The sequence below is a fragment of the Toxorhynchites rutilus genome, chromosome 2, assembly GCF_029784135.1.
Source record: "Toxorhynchites rutilus septentrionalis strain SRP chromosome 2, ASM2978413v1, whole genome shotgun sequence".
In the NCBI taxonomy this organism is placed as follows: domain Eukaryota; kingdom Metazoa; phylum Arthropoda; class Insecta; order Diptera; family Culicidae; genus Toxorhynchites; species Toxorhynchites rutilus.
The window spans coordinates 61347879-61360594 of NC_073745.1; the positions used below are offsets into that span (position 1 = coordinate 61347879).

The 12716-nt window shown below is 36.8% G+C and overlaps 1 protein-coding gene across 9 annotated transcripts in view; it reads right to left on the bottom strand.

Moving 5' to 3' along the window:
* Positions 1 to 12716, bottom strand: part of LOC129771049 (whirlin) — a 550739-nt gene that overhangs the window by 302871 nt on the left and 235152 nt on the right. For all 9 annotated transcript variants that reach the window (XM_055774327.1, XM_055774325.1, XM_055774333.1 and 6 more), the window contains one exon: positions 7809 to 7947. In XM_055774327.1, coding sequence (XP_055630302.1) covers positions 7809 to 7947 — 139 coding nt within the window. The remainder of the gene's footprint in view (positions 1 to 7808; positions 7948 to 12716) is intronic.

Consider the following 12716-nt stretch of genomic DNA (forward strand, 5'->3'; position numbering starts at 1 on the left):
AAAACAGTTTTTATTATTTGCACTTCGTAAACTAGGCTGGTCTCCATATCATCTCCCTCCATATGAGGCACGTTGCATGCTAATCAATATGAAAAGCTTAAAAGAACGTCGGAACTCTGCCATGATTCTATTTATTATTGACATCATATCACAACGAGTGGACTCAAAAGAAATATTAGGAAACCTAAATTTTTACGCACCGATTAGGCACCTGAGAATCCCTAACATTTTCAACATAGATTACCGAAGAACGAATTATGTCAAATATAGTCCTATGAATCGTATGATGAGCCTTTGTAACGAACACAGTGAAATAATTGATGTAACCATGTCAAGGTCAATGCTCAAAGACTATTTGAATAGAATAAGATATAGTTAAATTTCACTGTATATTTGGCATATTTAGTCTACGCTGGTTTGACGAAATAAATAAATAAATAAATAAAAAATACGTTTGATTATGTAACTTGTTAAAATCGTCTTTTGGATTAAACGGATAAATTATCCAGTCAGCTCTCTTTAGTTTTTTTTATTGGCTTCAAGTAAGTATTTTTTTTTTTTTTTTTATCTTCGCTTATTTTTCGTCGGCCTATTTCCGCCACTTTAGTGCCAATCACCGACATCAGGGAGGCGACTCCACCTGCTCCTACCTATCAGACTCAACAACTCATGAGCCGGGCCAACTTCTTTTACTTCCGCTCCGAAGGAAGACGTAACCAGAGATTTTTCGCCTCAGAAAATCCCAACGACGCCAGCTGGGATTGAACCCAGGCCGATCGGATTGTGAGGCTGTTACGCTAACCATACAACCACTGGCGCCGTCACTTCAAGTAAGTAGTTTTAAGTAGTATTAAGAATGTATTGATCTACAATTTTGATGGACGACAGTAAAGTAAATAAATAAATAAAATAAATAAATTGGTACCCAAAACCATACGTTTCGTTTCGTATTCCGAAAAAAAACTAAGTCCCAGAGTGTCGATTTTTGGCACAAAAATACTCCAGATGACACTGGATCTCGACGTTTCATGCAATTTTAAGACATTTGGCATCAACAATATTTTTTTTGAAAACATCATTTTCATGTATGAATTTGTCACAAAATATTTGACCCGCATTTCTTTTATTTTTTTATTAGGGTGCTCCAGAAAACCAATTTTCCCCTTTTTTCCAGATATGATTTTTTTAAAATTAATACCATTTTAACTACTAAGTCTTTTGAGATGATCGATATATCAAATTAAAGCCAGTGATTTGGTTTTTCTCGAAAAAAATATTAGCGACTGTAACATTTAATTTGATATGTCAATCATCTGTGTCGTTCCATAAGTACAAAAGTTATGAATTTTTGAAAAAACTCATTTTGGGAAAAGGGGAAAATTTGATTTTTTGGACCACTTTAAAATGGAAATGGGCACCATAGTGAAAAAATATGGGTCTCATATTTTGCGATAACGAACTAAACTAGCATTTTACGTGGAAATTTGAGAAGCACTATATATACTATACAAGTAGTGTTCTTCCTCAGAGCAGATTATTTTTTTACCGTTGACCGTACAATGTTGGAATCAGTTATCAGTAAGCTTACATTCCCAAACACTGTCGGCATCAGGTGAATTCGCAGTATCGGTTCATGAAAATGTGCTGCTGGAATATTGATTCCACTGCGACATTTATCCGATCTTTGTCTGTCATTTATGTTTGTTCTGCTCACAAAAAAAAGATAAGTCGTTTTAATTTTAAAACGAATGTTTAACAAAAAAGCTTGAGTTTTCGATTTCCACTGTTACACTTCGTTGAAAAAAATTTCAGTAAACAAATTTTCATTAACACTAGATTGCCCAAGTAAGTCATTTTGACTGCTCTTCAATTTCAATTAGGAAAGCTGTTATGTATATAATGGCACAGTTGCTTAGAATTTTGTGACTTTTTACACAACATATAACTGTGTTTATTAGTAATTGTAGTTGCCTCCCTCCTCCTTCATTTCCGGAGATATAGATGTGTTATACCTATATAGCCCAAAAGTAGTCATTTTGACTGCTTGAGGAATTTTAAATAATAAAATAACTTTTATTACTGAATTCAGTAAGTTTCGTATATGACTAGTTTCGGCATTGTATTGGAAGGCAGTTTTAATTTTTTTCGATTACCGTCACATGTTAACATAATAATACATAATAGTACATAATAAATTGTCACTTTGGGCGTATATTGGATAAGTTGTTCTTGGAAGGTTCTACTTGTATTTTCAAGAGTGTGAAAGGGCTAACAGGTAACGCAAAAACGAGCATTAAGACATATGGTTTTATCTCGTTGAAAATAGATAAAAATGTTATCAAGCATATAAAAAAACGCACAAATGAAGACTGCTGAATTTTAAGGAATGATTGAACAACAGAATTATCTGAAATATGTGCATTTATTGGAGTTTTATATGCTTGTGAAGCTTCGAGAATATTGAGAATAGCCAAGCTTGCTATAAACCAGGGTAAAATATTACAGTTGACGAGCAATTATTTTCGACAAAAAACCAGATGTAGATTTTCGCAATATATGCCTAATAAACTTAATAAACTTGGCATACAATTGAAATGAATATTTTGAATGGTTTTTATTATTTGGGGAAATATCATCAATGCTTCTCAGTGAGCACGTTGTTCTGAAACTTGTCAAGCCATTTACAAGATGTTCAAGAAATATCACGACCAATTTTCTCTAGTATGGCACTCGCGACAAAATTATTAACAGAAAAAAAACCATTCTAGTAGGAACCATTAGAGGAAACAAAAACTATCCAAATCAGCTTATCAAACGGAAGATAGCGTGCCTCGTTTTTCATTCAACTCAGAGAATTGTGTTCTTACAGTATATAAAAGTGATCTAAATAAAAGAGTAGCTGTTCTAGAATATGTGAAAATTAATAAAAGTAATAAAAAACACATGAAAAGATTTCCACCTCATTTTGAATAAAATAGATAAATAGTCCTAAAATGATTTTTTCAAGTAAAATATTCTTTTTTATTGTTAATATTCGCTAATAATTTGTTATGCAACTGTAAATGATAAAAAATATTGAAAATAAGTTTTAAATAAATTTCTATACACATCAGATATTCTTTCACAACGCAGTCATTTTGACTGCTTTTGGGCAATGTAGGTATATTCTAAGTTCCGGTTTCTTAGTGTTAATATATATTTCTCTTTTTTCCCAAAAATGACTTTTGTCAAAAATGTATCACTTTTGAACTTCTGGAGCGATTCAGATGATCGACATGTCAAATTAAAGCCTACTAGCTAGTCTTTTTTTGAAAAAATAACACACCTGCCAATTAATTGGATTATAGTCACATACATCCAGTCTAGTCACATAGAAATGTTGAACGATAACTGAAAACATGTTAACTTTCAAACATATATAACTTAAAAACGAAAAATAACACCTCTATGGTATTCAGATATGTTATGTAAAAAACCCTCAGCTTTCAGGAAAAAAATATAAAAAAATATGGCGCCCTTGGTCCCGAAACGATGTAAGCTATAAAAAATAAATATAATCAATAATTACGAAAACAAAATCCATTTTCATTCAGAGTGTAATATTTTTTCGAACAAGACTAGCTCATTGGCTTCTATTTGATTTGTCGATCATCTGAATCGGTCCAGTTGATCAAAAGTTATGATTTTTTGTAATGGAAAAAATGGGAAAAAATGGTTTTTTGGACCATCGGCTAACTTTGAAAAACATAACTCAAAAACGAAAAAAAAACACCTCCCTGGTTTCGAGATATGTTATGTGAAAAATCCTCAGGTGTTTCAGGTGTCACGGTGTTTGTTACCGAACTCCTCCGAAACGGCTCGACCGATTTTGATTTTTTTTTACTATGAATAAAGTGTTGGTGGACTTTCAAGGAATGCAAGGAGTTTATAGAATAAAGTTAAGATGTCTTGACTATGTCTAAGTCTATGTATTTACATGACATTGAGTGATAATTTTCATTCAAATTTCAACAATTCAAAATTGCTATCGGGTCTGCCAATCTGAAAGAGAGTGAATGTTATGAAACTCGATCGAATTTCAAACCAACCGGATTCCGGAATGTGAATGACTGTTCGATACTGTTACCACAAGCATGGTTCATGGCCCATGTTGTGATCTGAAACTTTTCTCGCCTCACATGACACATAGAATATGTACAAAGCGTTTTGCTAGAGATTTCAGCAATGACACGATTACAAGCGTAGGTGGATAACCAATATATCAACGAAGTAATACCTATAAAGACGGACAATCGTTCACAAATGTCAACAACACAGATATTGACAATCACACGTATAAACAACATACATTTCAGAAAAGTGGCAAAATGTTATGAGGTATAAAGAGTTTTGCGATGTTTTAACAATTTTTTTCAGTTTTGGAGATGATGATTAACTTATCTAAAATAACTGGAAAGTTCGAAACTACACTGTCAAGGAAACCTTCATTCTACAGTAGATGATAGTGCGATTAGTCCAAAAATTGTTTGTGGGGCAAAGGTGCGCAGTGGCTGTGGGGCAAAAGCTCACACCAGCGTTTTGCTCTGAAAATGAATTATAAAATGTTTTCAACCAAATTTTTACTTGGACCCACAAGAAAAAACTGATTTGAAGAAATTCACTCCAGAAATGCTCAAATGGTCCGACAGAGGCTTCGGAAGAGAGTCTCGAAGCGTCGGATTGCGGCAGACCTCGATATTTCTGAATCAGCTCTGAGGAAGAGGCTCATATCAGTGAATGATTTATGATTTGAATCTTCTTTTATTGACATTTCTACTTCTGCTGGGATGTGCCAGCAAGCACCTAGGGCGGTTCGGACAAGTATTTACGAGTGAGCAGTCTGGGGATCTGGCGGACCACTGCAGAGCACTGGACAAAGCTTTCTATGGTATGACTCTCAAAGATTTACAGCGCCTGGCATTTGATTTTGCAGAAGCTAACAACTCTCAGCATGAATTCAATCAAGTTGCAAAACTGGCAGGAAGAGATTGGGATTCTAGCTTCATGAGGAATCATCGTCTGTCTCTTCGAATTCCACAACAGTGCAACGGAGCAACAGCGCTCCAAGACAAAGCGTCGGAATCCTCAGAACCGAATCCAACATGAGGAAGAAAAATAAACAATTGCTTAAAAATGATTCAAAATGAATTTCAAATGAAAAATGTTTTTATTTTCACCATGCATTCAATTCAATAACGGTTATGTTTATGTTTTCACAATGAACTTTAAATAAATATTGCTTTTTTTTCAACAATGAGTTTCAAATAAATCAAGTGTAGGTAACTATGTATCTATAAACTTGATCTATATTAATAAAAACTATTTCCTCATGATTTCACTCAAGAACGGAGCAACGGATTTAACACGATTGATGCATCTTAGTCTGCATTAGGTTTATATATCAAAAAAGAAATTATATACCGCGAGTATAGATTGTGTATTATTATCATAAAAATAATTTCTGTGGGAACTTAAGGGTTCGAAGTGATTTATATCAAAATATCAATAGTGGGTGGAGTGAAGTTCTGTTTCAAATGTTGGACATTTTCAGATATCTTATATCGTAGGCCTCCACCCTCCCAAAAATTTCCACGTGGTATGTTTGACCATAACACCCACTCATCTCCACTTTTAAAACATCATACAGAACCCCCCCCCCCTCCTCTTCACTGGATGGTGCCTACACACTCTGATAATGATGCTTCTTCCGCTGGTAATAATAAAGCATTTATTTTTGTTACAAGTCACCTCAGAAGTACAACTCAATAAGTGCGTACTTTCGCCCTCACTATGGGGCAAAAGTACGCATTTTCCATTTTGTATTCAAATAGGATTTTGTCTAACTACAAACAAAACTCAAGAAATTCTTTTACTACGTTTCGAAGGTAATATATATAGTAACAATTTGGTAAGCAAATTGAATTTTATTTGCTTTTATTTCAAGAGTTATTGGACGACAACTGTTAGGTGCGCACCTTTGCTCCGCACTACTCTATATGGCAGAACAACGTTTGCCGGATCAGCTAGTAATTAATATAATTAGACCTCGAAGCTCTCATCTCACGATTGTGGTAATTAGCACAGATATCGCAAAGCATTCAGCCATTTTTTGCAATTGATCAACTCTGAATCCACCCTGTGACCCCACCCATACGCAACAATGGTCAATAAAAACGGCACCCGAAAAAAAAACCTAGTGATGACTATAAATGGATAGAACATAAAGCCTCCGTTCGATAGACGACGCCTAGTAAAAACGTCAAACCGGGCCCATCCCCGGGGCGACGAATGTCTCATGACAAATCTCTATTTCACAATCCCACCCAGCCACTGTGGAGCCTAATCCGCTTTGTTGCGCGCCGTAACATGGCTCCCAATCCGTCCTTCACCCATGATTTACCATATTTAGGAGCAAAAAAGCAACAGCCAATGGGGGGCTTTCTTCGTCCCGATGAACCTCTATGTCAACCCCTCCCCTTCCCCGCATGAAGTGACAAGGCGACATTCGAACGAAATCGAAAATAGTCCTTCGCACGAGACAAATAAAGAGTGACAAAAAAAAAAAGAAAGAAACCAGAATCATGTTCGTTGTTCCACTTTTTCCCGCATTTTTTTTTTTTGCACTTGTTTGTTGTCCGTCCTTCGCAAGAGGGATACAATGCGTAATGTTTACATGGGTTTGGGATACAAAAGCGAGAACGAACGCAAAAGTAGACCAGCGAGGTCGTAAACCAGGAGATACCCCACACGCGTTTACGCCCCATCCGTATCTTACGGCGCTTACCGCCGAATGGTTGTTTCCGCTTTAGATATGGTGGTGAGCTTTGTTTTTCCCGTGGCATTTTCGAACGTTTCTATCTGTGATATCATACGTGCGGCGAATTATTTGATTCCAGTGTGGAAAATATGAGCGGAACTTCTCCGTCACCGAAAGACTTGAGCGAGATTCATCGGACATCAAAACAATTTGCATATCTCGAAAGTTGTATGTTCGAGGCTTTCCAAGCCATCCAATATTTCACGGAAATAATCAGAGGAAAGTGTTATTCCATCACATTAACAAGTTCTTCCATCTAAACGCCCTTTTTGGCACCTCTCTGCACGGATGATGGAACAAAAGCGCCCGGTACCGAGACACGTCATACACCTGTGAGTGTGTGTCAATGGGAGGCCTATCCCCATCACAAAGGTGGTATCCCTGTGGGGCCAGAACCGAGGACAAATATAGATGACGTTCCGGTGGGGAATCGAATTTCCGAAATGAAAATTTCACCTTTTCACAGCCAGCTCCAAAACTCGGTGGTGGAAAGCGAAATTGAGTACAGTGAAGGGAAAGGTGAAAAAAGGGAACATCCGTGTATTCAACGCTTTTCCCTTTCATCATCATCTGCATCGATGCAGGAACGATTCTGGAAGGATTGTGTTTGCATTGACATTAAAATTTCTATCCCCCCCTGGGTGCCAAGATAGGTGTGGTGGCGGTGTGTTTCATACGAAGGGGTTGCAATGTTTGGCCAGGGACTAGACAAATAGGAAGACGGAATTGACATTGTCATTTGTGCCCCCGGCCCGACCAGACTATGGAAGCGTAGTTCATCACGCAATACCCAGAATGAAAATCAGGAAAATGTTGGCAGCGGAATAAAATATAGCTAAGGTTGGAATTTTATCCACCCCGGGGACTGATTTGCGCTTCTTTTGTTTGCTCACACGAAGAATGTGCTCTTATCGGTTCGGAACCCATATAAGTATAGCTGATTAAGACTTACCTGAATCTTTTCCACCCTTGACGCAGATGCCAAACCCGTGGCTGGCATCGGTCTGCTGATCACGGGACATGTTCACCGTGCGCGTCGTTAGCTGGTGGATATTGGGTATACTTCGATCCCTTTCCCGATCTCGATAGATCTGCAAAGGGTTGAGAGGGTTGTGTTAGCTTTTTTTTTCTGGGGATATAAAATGAACAAACGAATGACGGACCAAACGCGACGACGTGTGAGAGAAACGTGTCAAATCGAAGAGCAGTGATTGTACCATTCTGAATCATATTTCGGACGCTTAAAGCATTTGAAGCAGAGAACCGATTTAAACTTTATGCGAAGGTATTATTTGATCGATATTTTTACTTTGGTACCTATTTGATTGAAAACATAAAAAATTCTATATAAATTAAAATGATTTGGTGTCCGTTCCTAAAGATTTAACTCAAGAACGGAGCAACGGATTTGTATCAGGATTGATGCGTCTTAGTCTGCGTTTTTTCGCATTTTTGCCAAAAATGACTTTTTTCAAAAACTCATAACTTTTGAACTACTAGACCGATTCAGATGATCGACATATCAAATTAAAGCCAATCACCTGGTATTATTCGAAAAAGCACTATGCCAGCAGGAAATTTGAATTCTGCTCTCGTTATTATTGATTATATTCGTTTTTTTTTTGTTTTCATAGTCTGCGGACCAAAGGCGCTATTTTGTTTTATACTTTTTCTGGAAAGCTGAGTATTTTTCACATAACATATCCCGAAACAAGGGAGGCGTTTTTTTTTCGTTTTTGAGTTATGATTTTTCAAAGTCCAAAGTTGGTCCAAAAAGTCATTTTTTCCCACTTTTTTCACTACAAAAACTCATAACTTTTGATCTACCGGACCGTTTAAGATGATCGTTAAATCAAATTAAAGCCAATGAGCTAGTCTTGTGTGCTCCCTTGGCCGAGTGGTTAGCGTCATAACTAACATGCCGGGTGTTCGGGTTCGATTCCCGTTCTGGTCGGGGGAATTTTTCGTCAAAGAAATTTCCTCCGACTTGCACTGTGATCACGCGTATTCTAGAGCTTGCCACTCAGAATGCATTGAAGGCGTGTTATTTGGCATAGAAATCTCAACTAAGTACAAATAAAAATGACGCAAGTAATACTACGTTGAGACGGCGAAGTTTCTCTAGGAACGTTAGTGCCATTGAAGAAGAAGAAGAAGAAGAAGAAGAGCTAGTCTTGTTTGAAAAAAAGACTACATTCTGAATAAAAATGTATTTTGTTTTCTTCTTTTTTTATCCCTGTTGTTTATTTTAGGCTCACTAGCATTTTAGCTGTAACAGAGCCGAATTTTAATCGTGTACATGTCACATATTTATCATACCTATAATTAGCACATTACACAGTTGCCATTTTTCGGCGTTAGAGTATTCCCTTCTATACCATTGAAAATGGTACACATTTACATAGTAGCCATTTAGGCGTAAGAGTTTTCTATCTGTTCTTCCATTATCCAGTTAAGACTGGACAGCGGAGACAGTCGTTGATCCATTGTTGGGTTATTTATAGAACAGCAGCCCGATGTTTCTTGCAGAGCAGAACAGTTGTATGGATGAATCGATCTTATTTCGACCGTGGATCGATCTCCATCGCTGATGATTGTTGCGTGGACGTAGTTATTCTGTAACAACACAAAGATGGTCCATTGGGGCCCTAAGTTTTGAACTCACGATCGATCGCTTACTAAGCGAACGCGCAACCAATGTGGCTATGGAGACCCCCCGGATTTTGTTTTCGTTATTATTGATTATATTTGTTTTTTACAGCTTACATCTTTTCGGGACCAAGGGCGCCATATTTTTTTTATATTTTTTCCTGTACGCTGAGGTTTTTTCACATAATATATCCGAATACCAGAGAGGAGTTATTTCTCGTTTTTAAGTTATGTTTTTTCAAAGTTAACATGTTTTCAGTTTTCGTTCAACATTTCTATGCGATTAGACTGGATGTATGTGAGTATGGTCCACTTAATTGGCAAATGTGTGATTTTTTCAAGAAGAGCTAGCTAGTAGGCTTTAATTTGATATGTCGATCATCTGAATCGGGCCAGTCGTTCAAAAGTAATACATTTTTGAAGAAAGTCATTTTTGTGAAAAAAGGGGAAAATGATTTTTTGGACCATCGGGTAACTTTGAAAAATCCTAACTCAAAAACGAAAAAAAACGCCTCCCTGGTATCGAGATATGTTATGTTATGTCAGCTTTCCAGAAAAAATATAAAAAAAATATAGCGCCTTTGGTCCCGAGACCATGAAAACAATAAAAAACGAATACAATCAATAATAACGAGAGCAGAATTCAAATTTCCTTCAGGTATAGTATGGTGATTGGCTTTAATTTGATATGTCGATCATCTGAATCGGTCTAATAGTTCAAATGTTATGAATTTTTAAAAAAAGTGATTTTTGTCCAAAAATGCGAAAAAAAAATTTTTTTCACCCTAAAATGGAAATGGTCACTCTAACAAAAAAGTTAAAAAAATACGGGTCTCATAATTTGCGGTAAAGAACAAAACTACCACTTTGGACGAAAATCTGAGAACCACTATATCGGTTTGGCATGGAATGGCTGATATAAATAAAAATGATTTGGTGTCCGTTCCTCACGATTTAACTCAAGAACGGAGCAACGGATTTGAACAGCCAGTATCAGGATTGATGCTTCTGCGTCAGGTTTATATGCCAAAAAAGTAATGAAAAAAAAAGTTGGAAAATTTGAGTCATTTTTTAAGCAAATTTTGTATGGAAGTTAAAAAACTGGAAAATCCTTTTTTAGCAAATTTGATGATTTTATTTGTCGGTACCCGGTTTGATGCGTCTTAGTCTGCGTTAGGTTTATATGCCTTTAAAATAAATGATATACCATGAATATAGATCACGTACAGAAAAATAATTTCTGTGGGGACTTGAGTATTCGAAATTATTTAAATGAAACTATAAATTGTTGGTGGGACGAAGTTCGCCGGGTCAGCTAGAATTGAATAAAAATGTTTTTCAATTGAAGCGAATAAGAATCAAATTTCGGACATTATTTATAAACAAAAAAATCAAACTTCGGACAGAGTGAATTCGAATTTCGAACATTCTGTTAGCATAACGTTTTCTTGTGGTTTAAGGCTCAATTTATATTATATTTCTATACAATTACTAATGCAATTAAATTACCAATCATGGGAAAATAACAACGAATTGGCCTGTTTGAAGGTGTACTGCAACCTTCCATGAGCACACAAATCTCTTGACAATTTTTCTACAATCATTGATGGCTTGTAAACTGGTAACAGAACTTTTACTACTTGTTTTTGACGTAGAACTACGTCTTTCATTAAGGGTGCCAAATAAAAAAACAGGTCACGTTTTTATGAAATAAAGTCAACCTTAATAACTATTTTCGCCATGAACGGATTCTGGCGATTTACATACCAAACGAATCGGAAATTCCCTAAGATTTGTTTGATATGCTATACAGGGGAATATTTGCCTAGAGTATAAACAGTGGATCTTGCTGAGGTAAACTTCTTTCTTCGTGAGGACACCGACTGGACAACACCGTTGCTGGACGAGCTGGACGGCGAGGGATCGAATGGTTTTCTCAAGGACAATGGGGGTGGAGGAGTAATATAAGAAAGAGTAGAGTTTTCCAAGGGACTTTTTGAAGGCTAGAGACGAATGAACTGAAGAAGTTTAAAGTCTCTTTAATTCAACAAGGGAAGGAAGGAAAGGCAAACTTTCAGTATCGTCCTAGATACGAAACAATGAACATCGCTTGTTCTTCCTTGTTTTGCGCCATCACATGTTTTCGTTTCGGACTGAGCTGTGGACGCGACTAAATTACTCACTCGCTGATATCTTTGGCATCATTGCATCAAACTGATGTCATTGCATTAATGTTTTGAGTTACACAATTGTGTGTTGAATCATCAACCTAGGCTATCGTCAGCTTACCAAGAAAATAAATGTTCAGGCATTTTGTCAGTGATTTGGTTTCACATGACGGTAGGAAAACTCCACCCACAAAGGATGACAGCTACGCTAATCTAGACTGGCAATATTAACAGAAAGGCCTTCTGTTGAGAAGAGCGCAAAACAGAGCTAAGTGTGTGTATATTTAGTTGCTTCAAGCCATCGATATATGGATATTTGTGTGCGTGGGTGCGTGTTTCATAACCCGTACGTAAAAATAGTACATATTCGCTATGCTGAAACCCCATTTGTAATGATAAATATAAACAAGGAGGGGATAGATAGCGGGAGGGAATTATTTACGCAAGGGTATTAGTAATGAATCTCTGCTGAGGCAAATATTCAGCTATTTTCCAAGCAGCTAACATTGTTTGTTTACTGTCATCATAAACGCTTCGTTGGTGCCTTCGACATTGTATCAATGCATTGAACTGACGCTATGGTGCAGCAGGTGTTAAGGTTGTGCACCAAAAAATTATTTGGGGAATACCAAGTTATTCAATAAGTTATAATAAGTCATTAATTTATTTGGGTTCGCGTGCAGATAGAGTTTATTTCGCTTATTTAGTCATCAAGAAAGTAAATGTCGTTCTGGAATTTTGTATGTGATTAGGTTTCGCTTGCCAGTAGCAAAACTTCCTCCACTAAGGGTGACAGCTGCACTTATCTCGAGCATGAGAAAGTAATGCAACTTTATCCGAGGCCAGAAATATTAAAAGAAGCGTTTCTTTCAAGAATAGCGCAAAATGATGAGAAGTGTTTTTATTTCTAGAAGTTTCAAGTCACCAATATATGGCTCTGTGCGAATGCTATGGCGAACGCTTGTTTGGCGCTTGGTTTACGTTGTATGAACGATGCCTAGAGGTGCGATTCCACTGAGGCAATACTAAATAACATGTAGCAT